We start from the raw sequence: 27,606 nt of genomic DNA, 5'->3' as shown, positions 1-27,606 counted from the left end.
GCTGACCGAGTTTCATTAATTCAGATATTTAATTGTTTAGGGAATACCCAAAATTTTAAAATGTTAAGTTTTTCCTTAACCTACTATCATATTATTGAACAAAATTGTACCTGGATGTTTATAAAGTAGTACCTTACGTTATTAACAGAGTGTAGTCGTGTTCCAAATTATTGTCCAATTTTATTATAATTAAAGAAAACTTTTTCTTTTGCGTTAAATATATTTTTTTTACTTTATTGTTAAATTGGTTTCTTAATTTTTTCGGCAAAGAGTATATAAAGCTATATTTTGTTAACTTGGTTTTTCAAAACTTAAGCTTATTTTCATTTATTATAATAAATTTCTTTCATTTTATTTTAAAAATAAGTACTTATTCCTTGTTGTTAATTAAGAGTTATGTGCTAGTAGAGCTTTATTAAAAATTTGAATAAGTTGTACGTTACTTTCCCCTGAGAATATGTAATTGACGCAGAACCATGATGAATTCCAAAAAATAAATTGATAAGTTCCAAATTGCGAGTGTGTGGTTGTGCCCAAGACTATGGATATGTATATATACCCGCATACATAAGAGCCTTTATGTTTGTATTCTGTAAATATACATTTCTCTTAAATAAATAAGTGTTAGTGGCTGGCTCGTTGTTAGCCTTTCTATTGAACAATTCCTTCACTTAACCCCGGAGCACTCAGTCGATAGTAACCATGCGGAGCTTGTGGCTAAACACGTTGACCAAGCAAAGTAAGCAAAAAGAATACTTTAATTTTGAAAAAAAAAAAAAAACTGATAAGTGATTGTTTAAGGCCTATATCGGTTGAGCACCAAAAGGTACTCCACCAACAATGAGCCCAAGGAACCTGTGGTGAAAACTAAATCAATACCTGGCCCGAAATCAATTGAGCTTAAAAAACAACTGGATTCTGTTCAGGTGAGTTTTATTTTTCGTTATCAAGGGTACAGGTATCAAATAAATTTATTTTTAATTTTATCTGGACACCAGGCCATGTCCACTTAAAGATAACTTTTTAGACCACCCAAAGTGTCTTCTATTGTCCGTTTATTAATTAAAACGAATTGCTTTTTTATAGGCCACCGGAACAATCCAATTTTTTGCTGATTACGAAAAGTCCATTGGAAATTACATCTACGACGTTGATGGAAATATTTTACTAGATGTCTACACTCAAATTTCCTCAGTTCCCTTAGGCTACAATCACCCGAGACTTTTTAAGGTCTTTAACAATGAGCAAAACCTGAAAAGTAAGCCGGATCATGTAATAATTAATATAACATTATGATAAATAATAATCAATATGTAAGTCTAGTGATTGTTTAAAAACGATTTCTTTTTTTTTTACAATTTTCAGCTTTGATTAATAGACCTGCACTTGGTGTCTTCCCTGGCAAAGAATGGCCAGATAAACTACATTCAGTTCTATCGAGTATTGCTCCCAAAGGACTTAACAAAATCACAACGATGATGTGTGGTTCGTGTTCAAATGAAAATGCATATAAGAGCATCTTTATCTGGTAGGTTTTTTAAGTGTATAGATCTTACTTCGAGATTTGCATAGAAAATGTAAAGGATCAAAAACGAATACTTACGATTACTTTTCCTCTGTAGGTACCAAAACAAACTACGCGGAAATAAGCCGCTTACCGAGCAAGAGAAAACCTCCTGCATGATTAACATTCCACCTGGAGCTCCAAAATTAAGTATTCTCTCATTCAAGGGAGCCTTCCATGGACGCACTTTGGGCGCTCTATCCACAACACATTCAAAGTATATCCATAAGCTGGATGTTCCGTCGTTCGACTGGCCAATCGCCTCGTTTCCTGAATACAAATATCCTTTGGACGAAAATGTGCAGCACAACAAAAAGGAGGATGAAAAGTGCCTTAGCGAAGTGCAGGACCTCATTCAGCAGTATGCCAGCAAGAATCCTGTGGCCGGAATTGTTGTAGAGCCCATTCAAAGTGAAGGAGGTGACAACGAAGCATCGCCCGAATTCTTCAGAAGCCTGCAGGCAATTTGCAAGAAGAACGGCATCGCCCTCTTGATCGACGAAGTGCAAACCGGAGGTGGTAGCACTGGAAAATTCTGGGCCCATGAGCACTTCGGCCTGGATGGTCCCCCCGATGTGGTTACCTTCAGCAAGAAGTTGCAGTTGGGTGGCTATTTCCACAACGAAGACTTTCTACCCAACGAGCCGTACAGAATCTTCAACACTTGGATGGGCGATCCGGGAAAAGTGCTGCTCCTGGAGGAGGTTGTGAAAGTCATTCAGGAGGAGAAGCTCTTGGCCAATGTCGATGTGGCCGGAAGGGTTCTGAAGAATGGTTTGCTGAGCTTGGAGAAAGAATTCCCGCATATCTTGAACTCTACTCGCGGTCGTGGAACATTTTTGGCCATCAATTGCACCAACACCAAAGTGCGAGATCAAATAATCGGCGCCCTTAAGTTGCACGGCATTCAGACTGGAGGATGTGGCGATATTTCCATTAGATTCCGCCCAGCTTTGATATTCCAAGAATATCACGCTAACATCGTCCTAGATCGCTTCCGCAAAGTTCTTCAATCTATTTAAGAACAATATAATGAAAACCAAATACGAATGTGCTCTGAAAATTGCCACTGCATGCAGTATATATATATATGTTACAAAAATGAATAATAAAGTGAATTTATTTTATCCTTCTTTATTATGCTCTTTATTGGTTGGAATATAGATAAAGCAGTCGCACCATTAAATGAAAGCCGATAGAGTAATCTAATCTTTTTGAGTTTCCCCCGCACAAACCGAACATATATAGAAATAAAAGTTTATTATGGGCTTAATAAATTTTGTTGCCGATGAAATTGTTCGCTGAGATGAGCTTTGAATCCAGAGACAGCTGATAAAGTCTTAAATAAATATTATTATTAATTCTACTAAATATAGAACTTTGGTTTTAAATTTATCAAAAGAAGAGCCTACTAGAAAATATGAAACAAAAAGAAATTTCGTCTGCGCCTTCTTGTGTGTGGTGGTGGCAAACTTTTAAATGCTGTAATAAAATGCTTGGCGTACTTACTTTTTTATTTCCATATGTATTTTGTTAAAAAAAACGCTTCCTTTATGATCATTTTATTATGAAAAATTTAAAACCTCAACATGGGTGTTTTGGAACGGTCATAATAGATATTATTTAATATTATAATTTAATATTATAAGAATTGTTTATTATTAGAAAGAAATATACATAATGGCCATACTGAAACAAAACAATTTAATTCGCAATTACTCTATACACGTTTAAATGATTATTGCTTGCTTTTCAATAGTAATTAAGTTAATGAGACTGTGGATCACACTGTAATAATCGTACTATTGATGGATCACTTTTGGCTCCTTCTATGAACTCTTCCAAGCTTAATTTTCCATCTTTGTTTCGATCCATTTGCCGAAAAATCTTATCGGTTCGTTTCTCAGGAGTACTTTCGTCTTCTGGCATTTTCATCACCGACCCGACCATTTTGTATATTGCCTAAGACGAACATAATAACCAAAGGATTTCCAAATCGTATTAATTCAACGGCTTGTAAGGAAAAAACAACAAAACTTACCGTAACAATTTCCAGCATTTCCTGCCGCGATATGTATCCGTTTCCGTCTAGATCATACATTGAGAACGCCCATTTAAGTTTTTGTTCGAGTTTTCCTCGAGATGTGACACTTAGTGCACACAAAAACTCTCTAAAGTCTATAGTGCCATCGCCGTTTGCGTCGAATGTCCGAAAAACATGTTCTGCAAACTGAAAGAGGTGTAAGTTAGAATAAATTAATAATGACAAATAAAAACTAACTCTAAAAACTTAAAAAATAAAAAGTTTTTACCTTGCTGGCATCACCATATGGGAAGAAGTTCCCATATATTTTCTTGAACTCTTCTACTGACAAATGCCCACTAGGGCAATCCTTAAGAAAGCCTTTATACCATTCTTGGATTTCGGCATCTAAAAAATATTTTGTAATTTAAGTTGATTTAACACTCAATTTATTTTTATTTGATTTAAATAAATATAAAGTTTTTAACTTACCTGTGAACTCTGTGTTTTGTTTCAGATCCTCCAAAACTTCCGGTTTTAGTTTACTATTTTGCTTTCCCATTGTTGCAGAACAATTTCATTATACAGTTATCTTAAAATGCAATATAATTATTTATAATTAACAACTGTATATTGGACAAACATAAAAAAGTTTTCATCGGGAACCGAAGTTTGAATACCCTTGCAGACCGATTTATTATGAATAGCCAAATTAAGCAGATTGCCAATCGAGAATATTTTACGATTCCTCCGTTGTGAAAACCTTTATAGCCATGTTATTCCGAAATATAAAACTTTTAAATACCACATAAGAATATATGTAAATATAGCGAACTAAAAACTATATATATGGATTAACAATTCATATCCATCTCAAAGTAGCAAGATAAAACTAAATAAAGGTAGATATGTTCCTAATTATAGTTCTAATGAAACTGTGGGAGACTAAGAAAATGAGTACTACAGGATCAGAAGAAAATCCGTATGGTTTCCATTTAATTATGACAATAAGATGACAGCTAAAAATACGTCTAATATCTAATCAGTGTAGTACAGTAAGCTAAAGGCAAAACTACTTATTAAAGTAGTAAAAACAAATAAGAAGCATACAATAACTTTATATAAGTTACAATTCTTTTCGTAGTATAGAAAAGGTTCTTCATTTGTTTAGCCTTTTCGAAAAGCTAGTAATATTCAAATCGTCAATATGCAGCTATTTGTTAAAACACATTATTTCTTGACCAAGCTGAGGAAAATACTTTTGAAATAATGGAAAATTAAAAACTTTAAATGAACAAACAACACAATGACGCAGACTTAATATTTTTTAAATCTGATGATAATTTTTAATGTATTAATTTTAATGACACACTGAAAATAGTTTAATGATTTCATAGTTTTATAGTAGTTTAATTTTAGTATAAGAAATATAAATTAAATATTTATACATTTCATTACTGATTTCATCAAATACACACATATTGTAGGATATAATTGTTTATGGTGCCAACATTTTTGACAACTCCTCATCTTGCAAACATCCTTTCAAGAACTCATCTTGGGTTAATTGACCATCGTTATTTTCGTCCATTTTTGCAAATATATTTTTTGCCCTTTCTTCTGCTGAATCAGCTGGACGATTAGATGAGCACGCTCCTAGCATGTCATAAATTGCCTAGAAAGACAAACAATACATTAATTTTCCATAAATGAAAACTTAAGATAGCCTTTTAAAACGTTTCAATACGCAGCAATATTCAGAAACTGATTAGGTAAAATATTTTAGTTCCTACCTGAACAATTTTGGTCATTTCTTGTATGTCTATGACACCGTTGCCATCGACATCATACATTCGAAAGGCCCACTTCAACTTTTCTTCCGGTGTTCCGCTTGAAGTAACATCTATTGCGAGTAAAAATTCCTGAAATCACAATTTTAAAAGAATTTAATTTTTGAGATACTTAATAATATCGTTGTTTTAGATAGATCTGTTAATTTAGTTGATTTAATACTTAAAGTAACATGCGCGAAAGGGGGCCCACAAACTGACATAGCTATACAATAAATAATAACACAATATGCATTCTCATCACACATACAATACACAAGTAAGGAACATCCAAATATGTACATTGGATTAAAAAAAAATCACAAAATACCCCCAAAGTCAACTGTCGGTGAATTTTTAAACACGTTTGGCTCTAAAACATGTTCCTAGCTTGTCCTAATATTCTTTGAACAATTTCTACAGATAGTTGTACAAATGTTTAAATGACCAAGAAATTAAAATTGAATTGTAATTTGTATATTTTTTTTTAACAATCCTAAACGACAGTTGGTAAATAGAAAGCAACACCAACCAAACTCCAAAAGAAAACTTGCAAATTGAATTCTGTATCGGAAGAAATAAAATTATAGTTTAAAAAGAAATTACCTTAAAGTCAATATATCCATTTTTGTCCATATCGAATGTACGAAAAACATGGTCGCAAAACTCTTCCGCATTTCCGGATGGAAAAAACATTTTATACATATCGACAAATTTTGCTGGCGTCAATCGGCCGTTGGGACAATCTTGCTGTACAAAAAGAGACGAACGAACCAAATTTGAGACTTTTCCTTGGTGTGGTAATATTTGTACTCACCTTAAATCCTTTATACCACTCTTTAATTGTGGCTTCGTCATATCTCGTATGCGTTTTTAAAAACTCCATGTCTTCTTTGGTTAAACGGTCTTTACTACTTAAGCACCCCATGTTTTCACTGTTTATAACTTTTTAGGAGCTAATTTGTTTCTATTTAGTTGTTTTTTTTTCTTTGTTTAAATTGCTTTGCCTGGTCTGAACATTTGACTTAATGTTTATTTGTGGACAGAAAAACTCCAAATCAATAATTGTGCTTGTATAGCATTACGTTAACGATATGTATGAATTGTGGCACGAACAAATGATGATTGAACGAGCGACTTCATTTATAAATTTTTCTTGATAATAATAAGCAAAAATGTACTTGACTATTAACTTGTATATTTCAAACCTGATGTGTACCGAAGGACTAATCAAATGGTTGAGGCGCATGCGCGGAAATTGTCTCTATACATGACGATTATTGGTTAACCATATTTTCTGTACACGGTAGGACTTTTTTAAAAAAGGAAACAGGGTTGCCACGTTCACCTACAACATTTATATTGAATTACAAAAAATGCTAAATGCTAAAAAGTAAAATAGGTTGAATAAGAAAAACAAATTAATATTTTCAAATTAAGTTCCCTCTAGTAAGGCTATTTCCAGCGCTGAAGCTTTTTATTTTAATAGCAAAAAAGAAATGGGCTGCTTTCCGCTCTTTAAGTTATTTAGAATAAAAATCTATTATATTTTAGGCATATTTTAATTAATATATCACTTTTTATTGATATTAAAGATTATTTATAAAAATGTACAAAAAGCGATGCAGAGCTGCAAATTATAAATTGTATCAGTCGACTCCCACGTAGAATGGTTACCTCACCCTCAAAACAAACAGTCCCACAAATTGCGATTCCGTCAGAAAAAGCTAAATGCCATTCTGGAGAAAGCGAAGATCAATAATCTAATAGTGCAAGCGATAAACAATTATTTAGTTTCGCACAACCACGAAACAATTACTTTTAGTTTAGAGTCTTTGTTTCATCTCTTTAATTTTTCTGTATATTTTTACCGAAAATACAGTAGGATTAATATATATTGAACGACGAATGTTCTACAATAATATAATTAGGTACTCCATTCTTATAGAGAATGTTTTTTTTACAACACACATTCTGCTGTTTTATCAATTTTAAAAATTATCTGCAAGGGTATTTTTTTACTTTTTTTTGTATCATAATTTTATTGGTGGTTTAAATGAATCCAAATGGGTATTAAACATGATTAGTTAATACTATTGACTAATTTAAAGGTTGACACACACATTTTGGAAAGTATTTAATACAAATCGTATCTGTTTAATTGGCTGCTTAAGTATTGAGTTAGTCATGCATATTGGGCTACAATTAGGCTAGGCACGAATATTATTGGTAGAATTTAAAATTTGTTTTATTTGAGATCTTAAACTTACATGAGATTATTTTCCGTCGACTAAGTCAAGTAGCATTATTTCCCTCATGAGGCTAATAAGCTGAAAATAGAAATAAAACAGCTGATAAATAAAATATATTTTTCGATTTCAATGATGATTTTGTTAGGAATAAAATTTTAAAAGTCAAAGGAATATTAATTTGATTAGACTTATTTTTAAAATTTTTCGAAAATTAGGCTTTTTTTTTTTAAAGTTCAGTAAATTTTCTGAATTTTGCTCGAACAAAATTGAAGACAATTCCAGCGATTAAATATCGATTTTGAACCGATGATTTTGACATATTTATTAATCCAAAATCAGTTCAAAACATAATCTTGTTTTTAAGATAATTTATCAAAGGCTTATTGGTTAGGACTCAGAAATATATTACAAATCTTTAAGGTCATGGTCAATGGGAAAATAATGAGTTGATTTAAGATATTTTATTTTGTTTCCTATGACACAATTCCGTTCCGCTTTCGAACACGTATTTTGAAAATTAGATTGCGGCCAAGGCTATACAGTATTAAGGTCACTTGTTAAAGCTTTGGTTTAGCTAGTTACTACTCTTTATTCCGGAATATGCGAAGCCAATACATTTTCAAAACCCCTTTCATGATGAATACGCTGAACGAAATGGAATTTTTGGCACACGCATACGCCTGCGTGTCACGTGGGGAAAACACGGCCCGCGCCTATAATTTTTCTGACCGAGGGTTTTGTGTTATGGCTTTTTTATCTGCTACATTTTCACACCAAATCGGGCTAGGCTATAGATACAAAAAATAGCACTTCCGATCCAAATTTTCCGTATAGTATAGCTTAAGCTGGGTTTACTTTCGATGGCTGTGTGGTTCAATTAACTACGCGTTCTGACTCCCAATGGGAATACTCGGTACACCGTCTTACATAAATTGATACTATTTCGCTCGAGAACTTAATGCATTAATATAACCGGCTCGTATAGTGGGGGGCTTCCAATTTAAATAAAGTAGTTTGTTGTTTGTCCATATGTATGTGCGTATGTATTGAATTTGTATGTCACATGGGCCACATGCCCTCAAAATATTCATATTTAACACAATTTTAAATACGCATTTTTATATCCTATATAAATTCGTCCTAAATTGTTATTTTTGATATTTATATATGTACTTGAATGCATATATACATATGTACACACAATATATGCACGCAAAATGAACAAAATGTGTATATATTTCTGGTTACTCGGATTTTTGATGCCTTTATGGGCGGTAAGCCATTTTTACCTGAAGAAAAACTATTACACATAGATTTTAGGCACATTTCTACTGCCTGCTAAATTAAAACAGTACCACTTTTTGCAAATGCAATAAACAATCAATACAACAAATTTAGGGGTGGCTTAAATTAAGACGATATATATTGAATTAGAATTATATCGATAAATTATTGTTGTTGTTCTCAATATATCGATACCAAGCACAATAAACAACAACAAATTTAAGGTGGCCATTTCGAGGGTGAAACAAAATCGTTCCACATTTAATTTAAAAAAATAAACCAAATAATATCAGTCATAATATTATCAATTTAATTATTAAATTTATATCTGGACGTTACTTAAAAGTGTTTTACTTTCTTTTGTAAAAACAATTTTTAGCATAAACAAATAAATTACTTACAAATCTTTTTCAATTCTATTGTTACTTTTTAACCTAAGTTAATAACTGTGTTCAGTTCCGATTTGATATATTTGCCTTGTTGCCTCTTTGTACTTTTTATACACAAACAAATTTTGTGCTGCGGATGTAATCACTTTCAGAAATTCTGATTAGTTTTTATTTTTTATTTAGTTTATTTTCTGTTATTGCAATCATAGTTTTCCTTTTAAAAAATATTAATTTCCAGGTCTTTTAGTTATAAAAAAATATGTATGTTTTTTAAGTAGGATGCAAAATGTGTTTAAAAGGTGTTGTTTTTCTTTAAATTCAAATTTAAGCAAGAGATCCCATTTGGCTAATCGTTAGCGTACATAGGTGTTAATAGTGATTTGGCCAATTAAATTTAGTATGTGTGTATGTATGTCAAACAATGTATATAGTTTCTGCTTCTCGATATATATAGATTAGGTTTTCTAAGTGCATTTGCTTCGAGCAGCAGATCGATCAATTAGTCTTTTTTCTTTTATATCAGTATAAACACTATAGTAAAGGTATAGTCGCTTGATTTTCTAGTGAACCCAGTATCCTAGTTAGCTGGACTTGGTAATAGAAAACCAATGTGATACCCTTGCCCATAACATACAAATATATATTTGCCTATTAATCAATAACAAGGATTTATCTGACAAATAGTCCTTTCCAAATGTATCTGTGATTTTAGTGGTTTTATATTACTTGCCTTAAAAGATAAAGCAAATCAATTTAATCTAATTAAAATAGCTTTAAGTTCGTTGAGTGATGTAACTATTTAAATATAGATTATATGCACTAAACTATTTAAATCGACCTAAATTAAAAAGCGTCCTGAAATTATAAAACATAAGAATAATTTCCCAAGAGAAATACAATACAATGTTACGCAATTATTGAAAATGTACGTCGTCTGATGAAAATGGGGAGATGATAGGTTCTTTAATAAGTGAAGCTTCTAAGAGATTACTATACAAGAAAGATTTCGAATAAAATATTGATTTTAAGCACTTAGCATTCAGGGACTAAAGCCTACTTAGGTGTAACATTCTGCAGAAGACTTTTGACTAATAAACCCACCTGTGATCCCAGTAATATGGCAGACGAAGAAGATCCATGGGGTTTCGACGACGGCGGCGAGGCGGAGCAATCGACCCAGGCATCCAATCAGGGCACTCCGGCCGTGCCCTCCAAGGCACCTAGTGTGGCGTCCGATCACAAGGCTGACAGCGTGGTGGCTGGCACTCCGGCCAACGAGGAGGTTCCGGCCGAAGAAATCGAGGAAATCAAAGCGCCTCCACCTCCGCCAGAAGATGATGGATATAGGAAACCCGTTCAATTGTACCGACACTGGGTCAGGTTGGTATACCACGAAATTTACGAAACGAATCCCCGTGTTCTTATGCAATCCAACATTTTCAGGCCCAAATTTCTCCAATACAAATATATGTACAACTACAGAACCAACTATTATGATGATGTAATTGACTATATTGACAAAAAACAAACTGGAGTGGCACGGGAAATACCAAGACCTCAGACGTGGGCGGAACGTGTCCTGCGCACACGAAATATCAGGTAAAAGATTTTTTTTAAATTAATTTCAAAATAAAATATTCATATTGATTTATTTCAGTGGCAGTGACATTGATTCTTATGCACCAGCAAAGAGGGACAAACAATTAATTCAAACACTGGCTGCCTCAATAAGAACTTATAATTATCATACCAAGGCATACATTAACCAGAGGTATGCTAGTGTACTTTAGTAAGTGCACTTAAATAGAATAATAGAAGCGTTATAAAAGATGAATACTCGTAGTTATAGAAAAGATAAACATTTTAAATGATCTATACATTATAGTCAGTCAGTAAGCGTTTGTATATCTGCGCATCTCCACACTCGGTATTGACCTTACATAATCTAATGTAATGAGGTTGATAACGCTCGGTAACACTTTTCAAGAAACCAAATATATATTTTGTATATTTTCTTACAAGCGTAATTTCTGTTAATATATTTTTATATATATTTATATATATTAACACAACTTACCTCTCAATACATGGTATTTTTAAGATTATTTACTTCATTTTTAGCAAAGTAAATAAATTAAAAAACATATTTATATTTTAAAGCTTAAAATAAAAAACTGTGCAATAAATAAAAATAAACAAACATCGTCGTTTTATTTATCTGTATGAAAGGTTTATGGTTTACAAATCGAGAAATGTATCCATAGCTTAAATTGAAGACACCTAAGTGGAAATAGGAACATTTCCGATTGACATTTTATACAATTAGGTCATCGATGGTCCTAAAAAAAAACGTATACTTATTCGAATTGTTAAGTAATCAATTTCAATAGAAATCAATCGTGTTGATCTAAATTTAAACATGTCCTAAAACTATTACATGTTGTAAATAAAATTTAAGTTACTCGTTATTATAAAAATACATTGTTTTATTTAAACTTTCATCTGGAAGTAAACACGAAATAACACCCACTTCGATGAACTGTCCATTCGGTACTACAAATAATAAATCAGAATAGTCCAAAGTCCGGATATATAATCCAGCGCTTATACTCATACTCACCCTAATAACTCACAGTATAGTAAATTAAGCTATTGTGTGCGTTTGATTAGTAAATATATTTAGGGTGGACAAGTCAATAACTTTTTGCTGGGTTTTTAATTTCAAATGCAAAAATGTAAATAAAACAAAAATTGAAGACAATAAATTATAATAATAATAATAATAATTTTATTATGCGTGGCGTTTTCTTATAAAATATTTCAAGACTTCATGTTTAGTTCACTGGTTCACCCTAACGAAAATTCTCTATATGGGCTACTATTTTTTTTTCTTTTTTATTCAGACCTGAGATATAAAGCACAGCGCAATGATACAATTTAAACCGATTAGCTGTCTTATTTTACTAGTGTTTCTTTTTGAAACTGGGTGTACAGAATTTTGGTGAGAAATATATAAATGACCTGAACAAAAATAAGAAATAAATCAATGTTATTTCTTCAGTTTAAGAAATGATATGCACGCATTAATTTTAGCCCGCGGAGGAAGCAAAGGCATTAAGCTGAAAAACTTAGCTGAAGTTGGAGGATTGTCACTTTTGGCCCGTACAATCAAAACAATTCAAAATTCGTCTTGCTTCAAACACATTTGGGTTTCCACAGATGACAAACGAATAGCCATCGAGGCGCAGAAGTGTGAGTTTAAATCGGACCACTTTGATTTTGGATTAAATAATTAATCAGTAATTAATTACTTAATTTCAACTTGCAGACGGTGCCATTGTACATCGTCGCCCTGAGAAATTCGCTAGAGATGATACCCCTTCAATTCATGCAATTACGGAATTCCTGGATGTTCATAAGAGTATTGAAGACTTTGCCTTATTTCAGTGCACATCCGTTTTTCTAAAAACGAAATACATTCAAGAAGCTGTTCAAAAATTTGAGTCACATGACTGTGTTTTTGCTGCTAAGAGGTAGGCAATTTTATTCAGTTTTAAAGTAACTAGGAAAACGTTTGTTTAATTGCACTTCATAATTTAGGTCGCACTATTTACGATGGAAAATAGTTGATGATATTTTGGTTCCAGCGGAGTTTGATTTAAATGCTAGACCAAGACGTCAGGACTGGAAGGGTGATATTGTGGAAACCGGGATGTTTTATTTTTCAAGAAGACATCTAATAAATAGTGGTCTTCTACAGAATAACAGGTAATATTTAGTTTAGAACTATTGTTTTGCAATCCGCGGTAAGCTAACAATATTTTGAACTTTTAGGTGCTCCATTGTGGAAATCGATGTCAAAGACGGCTTAGAAATTGACTCAAGCCATGATCTTACATTGGCCAAATATATTTTAAGTAGTGAAACCAAAACGGATTTATAAACATTAGAACTTATGTTCTTGTTTGTTGGCAGAATTACTAATTCATTATATTTTGAAGATCATTTCTTGTGGAAATCAAATATTGTATCCTAGTACTGTATGAAAAAATAAATCGTTTAAATCGTTTTAAAGAAACAAAATTTTTTTTTATTGTTTTCGCATATTAGCTTTATTTCTTTGATAAAGTTCCTAGAACTTTTACGCAAAGAATTTTAAATGTAAATTATTTACCAGCCCCTAAATCGTGTAAATCAAAAATGTTAATAAAGTCAAACGAAATCACATTTTAATGGGTATCAATTTATTGTTTGGCTTATAATGAATATTTTGAAAATAACATTTCAAGTTGTGTCTCTGTTTAAGGAATAGCTAGTGATTCGCTTGGTCAAGAGACGTGGCATTAGAGCAGTGGGTCTCAGAACCAGGCAACTTCTTCCGAATCGAGCTATATACAATGGGGATATGTTGGAATTCCTCTTGATATGGGCAGAACCACCAATCAATCGATTTTGTATCTTGTGTGACTTCTTGCTGATTGGTTGATTATTAAGCTCCACGGCTTGCTGCTTGTTTTCCTGTTTCGGAATCTCAGCTGGCTTCTTGCTAAATATTTCCTTTACTTCATCATCGGCTCCTTTGGATAAATTTTGACGTCGTTTATTAAGATTTATGGGGCAGCAGACACATTGTTGTTGTTGCTGCTGCAAATGTTGCTGTTGCAATTGTTGCTGCTGCAACTGTTGCTGCTGCAACTGTTGCTGTTGCAATTGTTGCTGTTGCAATTGTTGCTGCTGCAACTGTTGCTGCTGCAACTGCGATTGATACATCTGTTGGTTGTTGAAAAACCATGGGTAATGGCAACAATATTGCTGATGGGCTTGCATCCTGAAATGCGAGCTTTGGTGGCAAGTACACAATGGCTGGCAAGGGCAGCCAGAGTAAAACCCAGTGGCAATGGGAATATTTAATTGTTGGTTCTGCAGCGTAGAAGTCGAAGTTCCCATAACGGGTGGCATCAAATGCTGAGTGTACTGATGAATGGAATTAGCATGACCATCAAATGCCAAAGAAGAATGTGGTTGCAGATTCGGAAGTGGACAGCACGAAGCATAGCCACTGCAGAGGCAGTTAGCATAGTTTTCCGGCTTCAGCATGCTGCAGTTGCTTCCGTGACCCAGATTTTGAGCCTGGCTGCAACACTTGCTCAGGGGCATTTGGCAGACTTGAGGAGTCCTTGGCGACCAGCAATTGCTACAGCTGCAACAGGAACAACTCGACAAGTTGCCCGGTGCCGAACTCAGGAATTGCTGGCCAGGATACATCATAGGTCTGCCTGTCGTTGCTCCTGTCTGGGTCATTGGTAAGAAACCGAAGGACATATGTGAAGAAGTGTTGCTGAAAGACTGCTGAAGTTGCTGCATTGTCTGATGTTGCTGCTGTGCCTCCTTACGCAGTTCCTCCTGTATTTCGATAAGCTTTTGGTTGTGCTCATTTTGTGTCTGAAGTTGATGTTGCTGCTGTATCTGCTCTGACAATTTCTGATGTTGCTGTTGCTTCTGAGAAAATGAAGAGCTGCCAGCTTTTTTCCTTGTTTCAGGAACCAATTGTGTTGATTTATTATTTAAACTATTCAGTTTTTGACGGACCTGGGCTGCGATTTGCGTATATAGTTTTGAATGACCTAATAAATGAAAAATGAAAAAAATGAATTCAAATATTTTTCGCTTTGCTTTTCATTCATTGCGTTTTAAAGTTATTTTAAATATGATAATATTACTTTTTTTTTTTTATCTTTTGACAGTTTTTGACGTTGATTTTCATACAGACGGACAGACAGACGGACAGCAAGACGGACATGGCTAGATCGACTCGGCTATTGATCCCTACAAAAAATGCATATACTTTATATGGTCGGAAACGCTGCCTTCTACCTGTTACATACTTTTCAATGAATACAATATACCTTTTTACTCTATGAGTAAGGGGTATAACTGGGTCAAATAACTGGTTATCAAATGAAGATTTTACGTTACGTATGTATTCAAGAATATTTTTGACTGTCTAGATTACCTTTCTGGGTGCTATTGTTGTTGCATGCCACACTCTTTTGGGCACAATACTGATCTGTTTGAGAGCCAGCGTGGGTGCTAATATGTGACTGTGAAGTCTGCTGTTGGACGTCGCAGGGAACTAATTGTTCTGATCTTGAATGGCCAATATCCTGTTTAACTCGATTTCGCGACAAAGCATCCTCAAGAACCACAAAGGAAGGCCTGTTCGTCAGGTCTTTGTTGCAAATTTTAACGAACCGTGGTGGAACTAAAGTTTTTTGCGATTCCACATTTATTTTATTCTCCCTCAGAGTTTTAAGTTCTTGATCATCGGCTTGGTTTGCTTGTAGATCATTGATTCCATTCGCAAAATCTTTCAGCACATCTATGCTTAATCTTTGGTTTAAAGCCTTGTCAGTCAATGTGGAATTATCACCATGTTTCCCATCTTCTGGTGTATTTGCCACATTGTCTGGTTTATGAGAACTAATTTCGATGTGACCATTAGACCCTACGGTGATAACAAAACAGCACTTTGCCAGTTTTTCTTCAGTTTGAGACTCCATTTTTGACCACGAATTTTGATGTTAATCCTGGGGTTGGGCAATTTTTAAGGCAAACGTTTCAACAGCATTTTTTTTCTTTAAAAAAAAACAACATTTTATTGCAAATTTTGACAGCAATTCCTAACGAATTGTTGTTACTAGCTTTGTGTAACATTTACTGGATAGTACGCCTTCTAACTATAAAGCTTCTTATATTAATAATCTCTACAATATTTCATAGATCACACAATTATTTCTTAAGTAAGTAGATAAAATAATAGCAAATAATGAAAGGTAATGTATAACTATTTCGAACATAAGGGGTTTACAGACCCAGCAATCAGTATATTCCAATTCAATATTGTCAAAACTTCCACTACTATTTCTGGCTTAACATGTACAAAATTGTAATTCCCCATAGCTAACCGCTTTCGGTGGTGATAAGTGGGTTAAAATCCTAGTGTGTTTCGAGGATGTTCTGCACAGAGAGCTGTGAGCTTGGCTGCAATGGCTGCAATGCAACATCCTCGGGAAAGGTGATCGCCCCTGGAAATGGATCGGCACAGGCACAGTCGGTCACAGTCACTCCACAGCAGCAGTTCAACATGAGCTATGCTCCACTGTCGATGCAGTCGACCAACGATTTGGGCAGCAAGTCCGAGGTGGAGCCACCGCGGGTGGGAATGTGCCTGGTCACCGAATGCCCGGAGGGTCTGAGGTATGCATACTGCTAGTTACCCAGATATATGCAACAAAATTTATTTCAAGTCACCACATTGTAAAAAATTAATTGTAATTAGAGCCCCAAAATTCGATGTTTTGTGTAAGAAATGGCATTTTTGGAAAGAAAATAATTCCATTTTGATACCCGTTATGTGTAGAGTAAAAGGGTATATTGTGTTCGTTGAAAAGAATGTTACGGGTGGAAAAAAGCGTTTTCGACCCATAAAGTATGTTTAAAATAATAATTTAATTGTCGTTTTAGGTCATGTTTTTGAAACTTTTGTATAGAAGGCTCAAATTTAAGGCCATTATTCCCAAATTTATATCAATTATTCCTAAAATGAAGGAACTTTAGTGTTCTAACCATATTCGTCTGTCTGTAAAAACGAGACGAGTTCTCAAAAACTATAATAAAGTGGTAAGTTCTTTCCTAAAAACCACAAATTGTGAAATTCTGCCATATCACTTTAGGTTATGATAAAGGCGAGTTGTTAAGCTTTATATGTCTACGCGGTCAATATCTATCGACTCAAACAAAAATGTTCCGAATTGAACTATTATTTTAGAACATATTAAAACAAATGTAGTTGTTCGGCAGATGGCGCCACCCGTTTGTTTTTAGGGGCATATTTGCTTTGAAATTAAAAAACATAGTAACGGGTATTACTTCTTGTTTTTGATCATAACAGGGATTTAGTGGGATTATCAAAAATTAGTAGATAGAGTTTATTATAAATATGAATACCCATTTATTCTAAATCTGGTTGTCACTATTTATGTGACTACCCCTATTACTATATCTAAATAAGGACTTTATGAGGGTTTAAATATTCTCTCAACAGTTCAGTATATATATCAAATTTTTCAAAAATTTCTATACATCATCTCACCTGTCGTCCTTTGTAGCATTGACTGCAACGTGCCCCTGCCCAGTTCCTTTAATTTGGATGAGTACAATAAACAGCTGATCTGCTCCTGCTGTTCACAGTGCAATGGGGGATGCTTGGATACCTACCGCTCGCCACAAGCGGTGACAGCCTGTCCAAATCCCATTACCAATTCCAATCCAAACCCCATCCAGACGCCGCCTGCTTGCAGTTTTCAGTGCCAGTGCTGTCCATTCGGAGGAGCTTGTCCTGCCCACGATTCGCAGTCCGCTCCCAAGGCTCAAGTATGTCCTTTGCCGAAACCACCAAGGACTAATCGACCGGAACAGGGAATGGCAATGGCTCAAACGATTTCAGCACCTGCTGCAATGCCGCAGATCTTCTGCCTTACAGGACCCACTTCGGAAGGCAGCATCCAACAGCCGGATCAGCAGCCCGTTTACTTTTGCAGCCTGATGCCAGTGGTGGTCCCGATGGCTCCATCGCAGCAGCCGCCGCAGCAGCAGCTGATGACGAGTCCGGCTCAGGACTCGCAGCTGCCGCCGCAGCAGCTGGTGCGGTACGACCTGCCCTATTCCCATTCCAGATCCTGTTGCCAACTCCAGCTCCAGACGCCCCTTTCCTTCCAGCTCTTTGCGCCCACGGTTAGGTTTTGCGAACCGCCAAGTTCAAGTCCTGTGAAGGGGGCGCATCCACCCGATCCACAGGGAACTCCATCGCCACCATCACCACCACCACCAGCAACACCAGTACCAGCAGCACAGGCACCAGTAGCAACATCTTCGTCCTCCGACAGATTGCCCAGAGCTCGTTCGGTCAGCCCGAAACGTAGCCGATCCTGCCTCCGAAGTAAGGATCTGTGGGCCAGTGGTGGCCCCACCGCCAGCGCCGCCCCCAGCCACGCCCCCTACCCCTCGCCCGCTCAGCATGGAGCGGGGAATGTGTGCATGAAGTGCGGCCACTGCTGGCACTGCCCGCGCTGCAACTGCTCAAATTGCTTCTGGCATCCGGGTTTGGGGAGAACGCCCCCCAGGGACACTAGATAGGAACAACATATAGTTTATTTATGGGTACAAATTATATTTTCAGTTTAATTTTATTAAAACTATATGCACTAGTTGCTGAAGTCCCTGAAACTCCATTAAACGATTGCTATCTATTTATCGTTAAGTCCATCAAAGTTTGTACACTCAGGCAACAATGATCTCATAAAAAAAAAACAAGTAAGTTCACCTGGATAACTTATACTTGGTCCTTTTAAAAGCGAAATAATATACTTTAGTCCCGAAAACTTGTAATTTTTGTTTCTTACAAGTAAGCGGTTATAACATTTCTTCAATTCAGAACTATAAAAATATCAATTAAAAAACAAAATTTAAATGCTGTTTTTTCCTAATCTAAGAACAGAACGGTCTCAACTTTAAAGAACAAATGATAGCTAATTACCCTTTGAATTTGTTTCAAAAAGAAAATGCTGTCATTCATTAAACATAGTTTTACTCGACTTAAGACCAAAAAGTTATATTTCTGAAATTTTCTTTTAAAAATTATTTTACTTAATGTTATTATTTAATGATTAAGATTTTATTAATTATTAGAAGTACAAAATTAATAATTTATTAAATATATACATTTTTTTTCAAACTTCCGATTTACGACAGTCTTAAAAATGCTATTGACTTCATACCTGTCTTACTTGACAACAAAAGTCTATTTTCTATTGAATAAATATAAAAAAAATGGTATTTAATTCATACGGTATAAGCATTCTAATGTTCTGTATTTTTTTTTTTTAATAATCGACTTCATTTATAAACTAATTGTCTTAATTTAAGAAAATGGTCTTTAAAAAAAAAACAGAACATACGAATTTCGGTCCTAGCTTTTCGTGGTATTTATTTTTCTGATTGTAGAAAAACATGATTAAACGTCTTTATATGTGAATTAGGTGCACTAGGATTCGAAAACTTAACAATTTTTTTCTTTAAAATTAATTTACTTTATAATCACTTTATAGCAAACAACTTAACATAAATGTGAAATTCCTGTTGTTTGATCTAAAAGTTAAGTTTATGCACTCTCAAACCATTTCCACCAAAATCACAAAAAACCTCTTAGAACTATTAAAAACAAGTGTAATAATAACTATTATTATTATTAATTTTAATTGACAGTTCAATTATCTCTCAGCATGCATATTCATAAAGTTAGCCACAAAATTAGTCATGATAGAGGTGATTCCTATTGGTTCGCTTCTCGGGTCATGAGTTTGTGCTGCTGCGGGTTGAATGATTTGTGTGTTATCCTGAGTGTGCATGACCTGAGCTGCAGCTGGTGGCAAAGGGGGTCTCATTTGGACAGCATATGGATCTGACCTTGGGTCGGCAGCTGGACGACGATGTTTCACCTTTCTGGACTTTGAACTGGCTTCCATTAGGATCCTGCTGTTGGACTGGCAATATGGAGGCGGTGGCGGCAGCATTAGTCTTCTCTGCATTTCAATGGCTTGACTTTGAGTCTCTGCCGGATTGAAATGCTGCTGATCGTGATAGGCTTGTATGCGCTGTTGATATGCCATCGATTCCTGATAGCCAAGTGGATATATATAAGGTGGCGGATCGTACAGAAACGAATGTTGCTGCACATATGTGTGTTGCTCTTGGTTTGGCTGGGATTCGTGGTTGTGCGGATGATGCATAAAATGCTGAGATTGCTGTTGCACCAGCAATTGTTGTTGTTGCTGCTGTTGCTGCTGCTGCTGCTGCTGTTGCTGCCAGGACCAGGCTAATGCCTTCTCATTCTGCTGCCGTTGCTGATCAGCAATTCGCAGCTCCAGGGTACGGAGATCCGATCTCAGTTGTCGCTGCAGCTGCTCCTTGTCCAGCCGCAGTTTTTCCTCCATCTTTCTGATTTGCTCCATTTTGAGCAGAAACAATCGCTTCTCCTCCTCATGCTGGCGCTCACAGTTCAGTCGCTCGTCCAGGAGCTTCTTCAGGGATCTGCCCATCAGACGCAGTTGCTCCTCTTCCCGGCACTTGATGCGCTGATACATGGCCCTCATTTGCTGCAACTTGTCCTCGGCCTCGAGCTGATGTTGCTGGTAAATGGACTCCTGTTGCTGCTGGCTGGATGCCTGATTGAGTTGCTGGTACACATATTGCTGCTGAATGTGCAATTGCTGTTGCTGGTGGAATGTCTGATCTGCATAGGAGTGGTTCCACTGATGACTAAGCTCATTGGCCATGGAAGTCTCTGCATGCTGGGGTTGTCTGATGTTTTGATTGACTCGATCGACGGCGTTGTTATTGCAGCTGTGGGATTGACAAATTTCCGCGTTGAGCAAATTTGGTTGGACAATGTGATGTATTAACTGCTGACGAAGTGCTGAATTTGTTGTCTGCTCGGAATCACCAGAGGGTTCTGATATTGCCGGCGTTAAATCATTAACTGACTCTTCAAAAACTTGCTGGGGGACTGGATCTTCGTGGCTTGACTCAATCTGGGGATATGGACTACTGATTGCATGCAGTCGCTGCAACGGAGGTTCTATAGTTGATGGCTGCTCAGAATTTGCTAGTTCTTGATTATGTTCCTCTTGATTCTGCACTTGATCAAGTTCATTTCCGCCTTCTGAGGAATCTACATTATTCACCTCACAATAGCCCACTTGAATATCCGGCTCACTTTTGGGTTTCCACGGCTTCCAGGGTCCCATCTTAGAGTCCAGGACCTCTTGATCTGGATAGTGCCAGCATAAATAGGGATAATGCTGATGTTTTGTGCTGCTGGACATAATCACACTTTGGCGCTGACTTTGAAGGATTTTTCGGTTCTCTTCCTCCGAGGCATTGTTGGCATCGACTTCCTTTTTCACCAGATCGTATAAAGAAATGCTGGTTTCTTCATCGTCGGGAAGTGGAGGCTTCACTGCCGTTTCTGCCCTCAAATCGGGCATGCTTAGGGGCAAGTCCTTTGGATTTTGAAATCCTTCGAGTGGCTCCTCAATGAACTCTTCCTGTTTGACGTTCGCAAGGAAATCGTTGGATTCAGACCCATCTTCGGGTTGAGAGTTGAAGTGCGGATGACTATCCACCCGGCCTTCCTTCATTTGCTTGGCCACGAATCGGGGTCGACCGGATCCCACGGGGAATCTCAACATACGCAGGTGGTATTCCCGATGCTTGGCGTATCTACTACGAGTCCTCGTCCGCTGCTGAAGCTCACTGCGAGCGAGTTCTTTGGGTATGAAGAGCAGTTCGTTGGAATACACACTTTCTCTGCGCTTTTTTGTTTCGGCTCTAGGAACATACAATTTCCAATTTAAATTCACGAAAAATGAAACATTTTTGATAAAGCTTACATGGACAGTGAGTGCCTTTCCTCTAGAACAAGAGGTCTAGTTGTGTCTTCCTTTGTGGGACTACTTTCGTCTGGTTGGTTTTTCTTCAGCTCCTTTGGCTCGGCGATTTTCACTTCTTGTTTGGAATCTTTCTGTTTATTCGGGCACTCAGGATTCAAATCTATCACTTGTTCATGTTCATGTGTTCCAAGCAAATTTTCCAGATTTCTATTGGGAAGAAGATAAAATGATCAAAATACGGAATTGATATACTAATTATAATTTTTAATCATACCCCACGTTGGATTCCTGGTGCTCACTCGCCGGTTGGGTCCCAGATTCAGACAGAAACTCTGATTCTGATTCGGACACGACCATGTCGTGCCAAGAACTGCCAGCAGGCAGCTATCCGTTTCCTAATTATAAATGGAATAATGTGTATACAAAGGCCTAGTTGTTGTTAGGCTGTGCTATCGAATGCCAGGTTCAGATTGCGCGGAGTTAGCTTTTATTGACTTGGGTCAAAAATGCGTTACTGCAAATAGAAAATGGAGACGAAAATTGAGTATACATGGGAAAAGTTTAAGGTAAATAAAAATTAAGATTTATAGTTAAAAAAAATATAAATGCCTTGAAGCATAATAAAAAATCTGTTATTTTCTAATATATTGTTTTAAAGAGCTCTTGACTTATAATGAAATTTTTAAATGAAATGAAATTTTATTTTATTGTATTAAATATAAAAGATCCATTTATTTTGATAAAATTTTAATTAGCATAAAGACCGTGGAAAATATTACAGAAGGAGGCGTTTAAAATGTAAAATGCAGAAAATATTTATAATATTAAGTTAGACCGATTGTATATTTTTTTTTAAACTATTCCATTAACTAATTATATGAAATCTTTAGTATATAGTAAAAAAATTACACTTTTTTGCTGTGCAAGCTTACTCGGCCTCTGTCCAATCAATTTGAAATGAATCCAATTTGCAGATATCACACAGCTCAGCATAATTTAGATACATTTGTAAACAGAGATCGAATTTATCAATAGAAACAAATCTCCATTAGTCGGCAACCCCTTTCCACAGGATTTCGCGGTGGTTTTGATTTCGTGTTTAGGCTCCTCGGCGTCGCGACGAAATTCAATTCCGGCGCGGCGGAAAAGTGCGCAAGTGTTGAGTTGCACATCCGAAATGTGAATGAATGCAAATGAATTTGCTAATAATAATACGAGAATTACATGGCCCGCAGGCCGATAAGAGCGCCAGTCCCTGGCGAGGTCCTGACCGGCAATTATGGGGCATTGAAGGGGTTTCCCCAACAGATATCGCTGGTGCCGAACCCACCCCTTGGTAGTTCTGACCGTCCACATAACCTGGGTCAACCTGGTCGGACACTAAGTACACTAAGGACACGTCAGCGGCGCTCATGTGACGTGGCCACATACAATTCCCTCACCTATAATTGGAATGGTAGCTTTATTTTTATATGCCAGACTGCCTCAAATGCCAGTGCATATCGTTCAGATATCTATTGGTAGCAAAGGGAGTTGTATGATACACTGTCTGCGTTTTAATTGCCTTTATAATTGCAATTGCAGTTTCAGCTTATTGTTCCTTACCAGCTTGCAAAGCTTGGTAATGGTACAAGCCGTAAACATGTTCGTGCTGAAAGTTGCTAACATTTATCCATGGAACATGTTTTTCTTTTTGGTTAAACTTAACTTCTGAAATATATTAAATTTGTTTTCTTGCTTTCTAACATACATTCATTTCCAGCCCTTTTTAAATGGTAAAGAGCAACTAAAAATTCTGATACCTAATGAGCCCTCTCATCTCAAATTTGTTTTTAATATTACTTTTAAATAAGAGTAAAATCAAAATTTGTAGAGTAACTCAAATTTTGTTTAAAATTAATTTTTATTTAGACTTGTTGTACCCAATATTCTTCATTTTGAGTGTTAAAATAAACTGGAGAGGTCTATAAAAATAATTATCGCTCATTGACCAAAACAAATGTTTTTTTTTTCTTGAAGCATGTACTCCGTTTTTAAATGATTTAAATGATAAATGATTGTTGGACCATTTTTGAATTTCGATTTCAAGTGTTGGCGCGCATGTTGGTTCTTTCGAACGAATGAACAAAAGAACCGGTTCCACCGATACAATTGGCAAGAGTTATCGCCGTATGGTATTTTTTAGTGCATTGCTGGTAGCAAAAAGACGTACAAAACAAAAACAAGCGAATAAAAACATAAATTCCGGACTGAAATGGATAAACTGACGACAATTAGCGCAACACTGTTCATGGCGGCCGATGTGTTTGCGATAGTGAGCCTGGCATTGCCGGATTGGATCATCACGGAGTCGGGAACGGGTAAAAGGCGGAGAACACGGAAGTATCTAGTGCGGGATGTATCTCAAATGTTGGATGTTGTTGTTCCAGGTGACATTCGACTGGGGCTGATGTGGACCTGCATGACGCTATATAACCGGCCCCAGGTGTGCTACACCCCCGACCTGCAGCCGGAGTGGCTGATCGCCTTGATCTGCATCTTCGTGGGCTGCATCTGCGTGACCACCACCGTGATCCTGCTGGCCTCGTCGTCCTGCAATCGCAATGTGATTCCCTATGCCCGCTGGGTGGGATTCACCGCCATGGTGCTGTTTTGCATGGCGGCCGTCGTCTTCCCGCTGGGATTCCATGTCGAGGAGATCGGCGGACAGGCCTACCAGCTGCCCAACACCTTTAAGATCGGCATATCCTACATCATGTTCGTCCTGGCCCTCTGGATCACCGTGGTCTCCGAGCTCTTCGCCGGCAAGGTCTGCCTACCGCATTTCTAGAGACGCGACCACGGCATCGCTAGATTCCTAGTTTTCTTTGCAGTTTGCTCTGTGATTTGTTATACCTTTTGTTTCTCCCTGATTTTTCTCGCTCTCAATCAGTAGAGTCGAGACCCAACTCCATATCTTAGTTATTGTAAGTCCTGTTAGTGAAATGTCGCGCATATGTGCTATATCATGTGCTATCAGGCTCCCAAGATGATCAACATCATCCTTATAAATTAAAGCTATTCCCCTTCATATTCTTTTGAATATTGTAAGTGTTAAGATCACTTTTATAAACCTTATTTTCAAACTATTTTTAGAAACAATATGATTTAAGGATTGCAGCTCAAAAACATTGAATCTGTGTGTAAAAAATCTCTTAAAATAAGCGTAGTTTTGTAACCATTTAGTTAGTACAATTTTGTTAATATAATATACACTGAAGAAACATTTATTTGTTGGGCTTACTTTTTAATGAGCAAAACTTCCGAGCGATTAAGTTTTTTTTTGGCCAGAAACAAAATTCTTTATTGACTTAATTTTGATCATATATTTTTGTTTGCAAGTAATGTTTCACCGAACTCTCCAATTGCCTAGGAAAATCAAGAATCATCAAACTGCCAATAGAAGTAAGCGACCATTTAGTAAGTTATATTTTTTAAACAAGTATTCATTTAGTATGACAACAGCGAAAACAGGTATATTTTGGAATGAATCGTTCCGAATTTCAAATCGAAATGTTTGTAACAAGATAATTTTTTAATGATAATTAATTTTAAATCGAAATTTACACAATTGTATAAGAACACTTAATTTATTTTTTAAATAGTAAAAGTCCATGTGTAAATTGTAATTGAACTTACACGACGAAGACACAAAAAACATGTGATCTGTGAACTCGGATTTCTGCGTTAGGGAGTATTTCAAAGTATTCCAACAAAATAACTAAAATCTTATGGTTCTTGCAGGCTTTTATTAAGTTAAATTACACCAGCGAAACACTTGTTTTTCCCACAGAAAAAAAAGGAGAAAGTCCAAGCGAGGAACTTGAAAATCTCGAGACACTGTCGTTTGGAAGGCCGCGACGGCAACTGAAAGTCAAGGCAGACTCGAGTTGGGACATCGACGGAATATCGGGGTCTGCGCATGCGTTGTGTTTGTGTACTTTTGGCCATCCGAGATCCGAGAATGCTGACCAAGCTCCATGACGAACCGATTCTAACAAGGGCTGCGACATTCGAATCGAATTCTGCTGGTTGGAGAACACTGCTGACCCCAGCAGCATTCAAGATCGGCCTGGCACGTTATCGTTTCTGCATTGCTTACAAAATTTTGTTTGTAAACTGAGATCCCAGGCCGAAGCACTTCACAAATTCTTTCTCACCAGACGACCACATAAACAAACTTCTTATAATTTTCAAAACACTGCTACTTGATATTCAATTAAAACCTAAAGATCGAATTATTTGCAATTCAAGAGCATTATGACATAAAATATAACATTTCCAAAAAAAAAGTGTATCTAAAATATATATTTTGTGTTTAAACGGAAGTATTTTTTCTCCTTATCTTTGTCCTCAGTCTGAAGTCCAATTTTATATTTGGAGATGGATCAAATATCTTAGGATAAGAGTTCAAAGAGTATTACTTACAGAGATCTGAGAACCATTTAGATTTATTAAGAATCATACACTTTCATTGAGTACATCATAATATTTTATTGTTTTCCTTTATTAATTATTTAATAAAAACCAATTAAATTGTTTAATAATATCAAATATTGTTCAATGAACCTACTTTAAGAACTTCTGCAGCGCGTTCAGAGAGTGCCTATAGACATTTTATTTCTTTATTGTATTCCAGCATAGATTTTCATATTCAGTTTTCAAATTTAGAGAGTTCGATTGAAAACCATTGGGGCTACAATTTGCACATTTAAGCAGGTCAGTTTTGATCGGAGGTATTGTGTAATTTGTTGGGATATATTAGGTACACAGATGCGGTTGTTGAGCTTAGAATTGCCTTAAAAAGTAGTTCGCTTTGGTGGCTTTTATCTTATAAAGTTATATACATATATCAAAATATGATGTAGAGAATAGTTTAATAACAGTACAAAACATTTGAGTAAAAAAATATATAGAATTTTAATTGATTCTTTATACAGAATTTAACTAGTGTCTTACCAAAAAGGTATTAGAATTATAACAAATTCATTTATATAGTGCTCAAAAAGGAAAGGAAATCGACAAAAAAAAAAATTTCTTGAGAGCCTCAGATAAGAATTTAACAGAGCAGTTAAAAAATTGATAGATAGATATGCTTTTTAGCTATATTTATTTATTGGGTGGTTTTTGGGCTAAGGTGGGCTTTTTGCATTTTTTCGTCTATCATAAGTGTAATTCGAATCGTATATAATTATTCGCTGTTTAAGTGATGGCTACGCATAAGATTAGCTAACAAATTGTACGTAATAGTCAATAACATTTAAATTCTACTAACTAACTAAAAAACAAATTGTTTGCTAACAAATACTTAACATGTGCGTGTGATGAGCAACGTACCTTAAATGCTTGCAAATTCATTACAACTAAAATGAAAAGCTCAAAATAAATAAGAAGATGCTTTGAAGTGACTTTTGGCCTACGCTACGTGTACATGATCATAAATATCCATTAAATAGTATCAACAGCAACTGGGTGATTTACAATTTCCCATCGAAAGGTGTCTTTACAAAGTAGGTGACTAGATTTCCCTTCCCCTTCACATAAGTGAGGCCTCGGCACTCGCACTCATAGCCGGCTGCCATCAATATCTTTGCCGTGTTTTCCGTCGTCTGTGGAGAGAAAAATGTATAAGGTTAATTTTTGGGGTTTTCATACGCGATTTTCTGTAAGACTACTTTTATATAAAACTGTTTTCTAAAATTAATTTTGTAATAAAA

The 27,606-nt window shown here is 35.9% G+C and overlaps 10 protein-coding genes across 12 annotated transcripts in view; 5 read left to right on the top strand and 5 right to left on the bottom strand.

Moving 5' to 3' along the window:
* Positions 1-605: 605 nt before the first annotated feature.
* LOC108142841 (4-aminobutyrate aminotransferase, mitochondrial) lies at positions 606-2,696 on the top strand. Its single transcript, XM_017266909.2, has 5 exons — positions 606-739; positions 802-926; positions 1,087-1,258; positions 1,366-1,528; positions 1,623-2,696. Exons 1-5 carry the CDS (start codon positions 703-705, stop codon positions 2,584-2,586), a joined length of 1,461 nt encoding a protein of 486 aa, XP_017122398.1. The 5' UTR covers positions 606-702; the 3' UTR covers positions 2,587-2,696.
* Positions 2,697-3,110: 414 nt separating this feature from the next.
* On the bottom strand, positions 3,111-9,007 carry LOC108142783 (neurocalcin homolog). The gene is made up of 6 exons (XM_017266828.2): positions 8,958-9,007; positions 7,687-7,746; positions 4,080-4,179; positions 3,877-3,995; positions 3,606-3,794; positions 3,111-3,526 (listed from the first exon to the last, which is right to left on the bottom strand). Exons 3-6 carry the CDS (start codon positions 4,147-4,149, stop codon positions 3,332-3,334), a joined length of 573 nt encoding a protein of 190 aa, XP_017122317.1. The 5' UTR covers positions 4,150-4,179; positions 7,687-7,746; positions 8,958-9,007; the 3' UTR covers positions 3,111-3,331.
* Positions 4,909-9,012, bottom strand: LOC108142784 (neuronal calcium sensor 2). 2 transcript variants are annotated; one of them, XM_017266829.2, is made up of 5 exons: positions 7,687-7,746; positions 6,234-6,802; positions 6,023-6,166; positions 5,381-5,509; positions 4,909-5,262 (listed from the first exon to the last, which is right to left on the bottom strand). In XM_017266829.2, the coding sequence occupies exons 2-5, from the start codon at positions 6,342-6,344 to the stop codon at positions 5,086-5,088; spliced, it is 561 nt and encodes a 186-aa protein (XP_017122318.1). In that variant the 5' UTR covers positions 6,345-6,802; positions 7,687-7,746; the 3' UTR covers positions 4,909-5,085. The 2 variants fall into 2 exon arrangements, with proteins under 2 accessions (XP_017122318.1, XP_017122319.1); XM_017266830.2 differs by lacking the exons at positions 6,023-6,166; positions 6,234-6,802 and adding an exon at positions 8,958-9,012.
* An 818-nt stretch (positions 9,013-9,830) lies between these two features.
* LOC108142255 (flightin) lies at positions 9,831-11,871 on the top strand. The gene is made up of 4 exons (XM_017265975.1): positions 9,831-9,883; positions 10,455-10,721; positions 10,785-10,940; positions 10,999-11,871. Exons 2-4 carry the CDS (start codon positions 10,459-10,461, stop codon positions 11,129-11,131), a joined length of 552 nt encoding a protein of 183 aa, XP_017121464.1. The 5' UTR covers positions 9,831-9,883; positions 10,455-10,458; the 3' UTR covers positions 11,132-11,871.
* Positions 11,872-12,258: 387 nt separating this feature from the next.
* Positions 12,259-13,419, top strand: LOC108142293 (N-acylneuraminate cytidylyltransferase). Its single transcript, XM_017266042.1, has 5 exons — positions 12,259-12,342; positions 12,403-12,593; positions 12,670-12,874; positions 12,942-13,109; positions 13,176-13,419. Exons 1-5 carry the CDS (start codon positions 12,269-12,271, stop codon positions 13,282-13,284), a joined length of 747 nt encoding a protein of 248 aa, XP_017121531.1. The 5' UTR covers positions 12,259-12,268; the 3' UTR covers positions 13,285-13,419.
* Positions 13,420-13,591: 172 nt separating this feature from the next.
* On the bottom strand, positions 13,592-16,028 carry LOC108142193 (ras-interacting protein RIP3). Its single transcript, XM_041708109.1, has 2 exons — positions 15,355-16,028; positions 13,592-14,965 (listed from the first exon to the last, which is right to left on the bottom strand). Exons 1-2 carry the CDS (start codon positions 15,899-15,901, stop codon positions 13,626-13,628), a joined length of 1,887 nt encoding a protein of 628 aa, XP_041564043.1. The 5' UTR covers positions 15,902-16,028; the 3' UTR covers positions 13,592-13,625.
* A 204-nt stretch (positions 16,029-16,232) lies between these two features.
* Positions 16,233-18,631, top strand: LOC108142280 (vegetative cell wall protein gp1). Its single transcript, XM_017266009.2, has 2 exons — positions 16,233-16,598; positions 17,510-18,631. Exons 1-2 carry the CDS (start codon positions 16,354-16,356, stop codon positions 18,534-18,536), a joined length of 1,272 nt encoding a protein of 423 aa, XP_017121498.1. The 5' UTR covers positions 16,233-16,353; the 3' UTR covers positions 18,537-18,631.
* Positions 18,632-19,669: 1,038 nt separating this feature from the next.
* Positions 19,670-25,878, bottom strand: LOC108142192 (putative uncharacterized protein DDB_G0271606). Its single transcript, XM_017265877.2, has 4 exons — positions 25,529-25,878; positions 22,125-22,364; positions 21,851-22,057; positions 19,670-21,788 (listed from the first exon to the last, which is right to left on the bottom strand). The coding sequence occupies exons 2-4, from the start codon at positions 22,205-22,207 to the stop codon at positions 19,670-19,672; spliced, it is 2,409 nt and encodes an 802-aa protein (XP_017121366.1). The 5' UTR covers positions 22,208-22,364; positions 25,529-25,878.
* On the top strand, positions 24,049-25,117 carry LOC108142207 (uncharacterized protein C16orf52 homolog A). Its single transcript, XM_017265896.1, has 2 exons — positions 24,049-24,210; positions 24,280-25,117. The coding sequence occupies exons 1-2, from the start codon at positions 24,105-24,107 to the stop codon at positions 24,678-24,680; spliced, it is 507 nt and encodes a 168-aa protein (XP_017121385.1). The 5' UTR covers positions 24,049-24,104; the 3' UTR covers positions 24,681-25,117.
* Positions 25,879-26,396: 518 nt separating the features above from the next.
* The window catches only part of LOC108142620 (adenylate cyclase type 2), a 45,467-nt gene continuing 44,257 nt past the window's right edge, over positions 26,397-27,606 (bottom strand). For both annotated transcript variants that reach the window (XM_017266604.2, XM_017266605.2), the window contains one exon: positions 26,397-27,498. In XM_017266604.2, the coding sequence (XP_017122093.1) occupies positions 27,367-27,498 (132 nt within the window). In that variant the 3' untranslated portion in view covers positions 26,397-27,366. The remainder of the gene's footprint in view (positions 27,499-27,606) is intronic.

The sequence above is a fragment of the Drosophila elegans genome, unplaced genomic scaffold (genome assembly GCF_018152505.1).
Source record: "Drosophila elegans isolate 14027-0461.03 unplaced genomic scaffold, ASM1815250v1 contig_208, whole genome shotgun sequence".
In the NCBI taxonomy this organism is placed as follows: domain Eukaryota; kingdom Metazoa; phylum Arthropoda; class Insecta; order Diptera; family Drosophilidae; genus Drosophila; species Drosophila elegans.
The sequence above is the reverse complement of the archived record's forward strand: the minus strand, read 5'-3'. Positions and strand labels throughout refer to the sequence as shown.

Coding starts and splice junctions, on each gene's coding strand:
- LOC108142841 (XM_017266909.2), top strand. CDS start 703: ATGCGGAGCTTGTGGCTAAACACGTTGACCAAGCAAA. Junction 740..801: donor AAACACGTTGACCAAGCAAA/GTAAGCAAAAAG, acceptor TGATTGTTTAAG/GCCTATATCGGTTGAGCACC. Junction 1,529..1,622: donor TATAAGAGCATCTTTATCTG/GTAGGTTTTTTA, acceptor TTTCCTCTGTAG/GTACCAAAACAAACTACGCG.
- LOC108142783 (XM_017266828.2), bottom strand. CDS start 4,149: ATGGGAAAGCAAAATAGTAAACTAAAACCGGAAGTTTTGGAGGATCTG. Junction 3,996..4,079: donor ACAAAACACAGAGTTCACAG/GTAAGTTAAAAA, acceptor AATATTTTTTAG/ATGCCGAAATCCAAGAATGG. Junction 3,527..3,605: donor AAATGCTGGAAATTGTTACG/GTAAGTTTTGTT, acceptor TGTTCGTCTTAG/GCAATATACAAAATGGTCGG.
- LOC108142784 (XM_017266829.2), bottom strand. CDS start 6,344: ATGGGGTGCTTAAGTAGTAAAGACCGTTTAACCAAAGAAGACATGGAG. Junction 6,167..6,233: donor AGTGGTATAAAGGATTTAAG/GTGAGTACAAAT, acceptor CTTTTTGTACAG/CAAGATTGTCCCAACGGCCG. Junction 5,510..6,022: donor ATGGATATATTGACTTTAAG/GTAATTTCTTTT, acceptor TTGTGATTTCAG/GAATTTTTACTCGCAATAGA.
- LOC108142255 (XM_017265975.1), top strand. CDS start 10,459: ATGGCAGACGAAGAAGATCCATGGGGTTTCGACGACGGCGGCGAGGCG. Junction 10,722..10,784: donor TTGTACCGACACTGGGTCAG/GTTGGTATACCA, acceptor CAACATTTTCAG/GCCCAAATTTCTCCAATACA. Junction 10,941..10,998: donor CTGCGCACACGAAATATCAG/GTAAAAGATTTT, acceptor GATTTATTTCAG/TGGCAGTGACATTGATTCTT.
- LOC108142293 (XM_017266042.1), top strand. CDS start 12,269: ATGATACAATTTAAACCGATTAGCTGTCTTATTTTACTAGTGTTTCTT. Junction 12,343..12,402: donor ACTGGGTGTACAGAATTTTG/GTGAGAAATATA, acceptor TTATTTCTTCAG/TTTAAGAAATGATATGCACG. Junction 12,594..12,669: donor AGCCATCGAGGCGCAGAAGT/GTGAGTTTAAAT, acceptor TTCAACTTGCAG/ACGGTGCCATTGTACATCGT.
- LOC108142193 (XM_041708109.1), bottom strand. CDS start 15,901: ATGGAGTCTCAAACTGAAGAAAAACTGGCAAAGTGCTGTTTTGTTATC. Junction 14,966..15,354: donor CAACAATAGCACCCAGAAAG/GTAATCTAGACA, acceptor TTCATTTATTAG/GTCATTCAAAACTATATACG.
- LOC108142280 (XM_017266009.2), top strand. CDS start 16,354: ATGTTCTGCACAGAGAGCTGTGAGCTTGGCTGCAATGGCTGCAATGCA. Junction 16,599..17,509: donor GAATGCCCGGAGGGTCTGAG/GTATGCATACTG, acceptor CGTCCTTTGTAG/CATTGACTGCAACGTGCCCC.
- LOC108142192 (XM_017265877.2), bottom strand. CDS start 22,207: ATGGTCGTGTCCGAATCAGAATCAGAGTTTCTGTCTGAATCTGGGACC. Junction 22,058..22,124: donor CACCAGGAATCCAACGTGGG/GTATGATTAAAA, acceptor TCTTCCCAATAG/AAATCTGGAAAATTTGCTTG. Junction 21,789..21,850: donor GAAAGGCACTCACTGTCCAT/GTAAGCTTTATC, acceptor GTATGTTCCTAG/AGCCGAAACAAAAAAGCGCA.
- LOC108142207 (XM_017265896.1), top strand. CDS start 24,105: ATGGATAAACTGACGACAATTAGCGCAACACTGTTCATGGCGGCCGAT. Junction 24,211..24,279: donor CATCACGGAGTCGGGAACGG/GTAAAAGGCGGA, acceptor TTGTTGTTCCAG/GTGACATTCGACTGGGGCTG.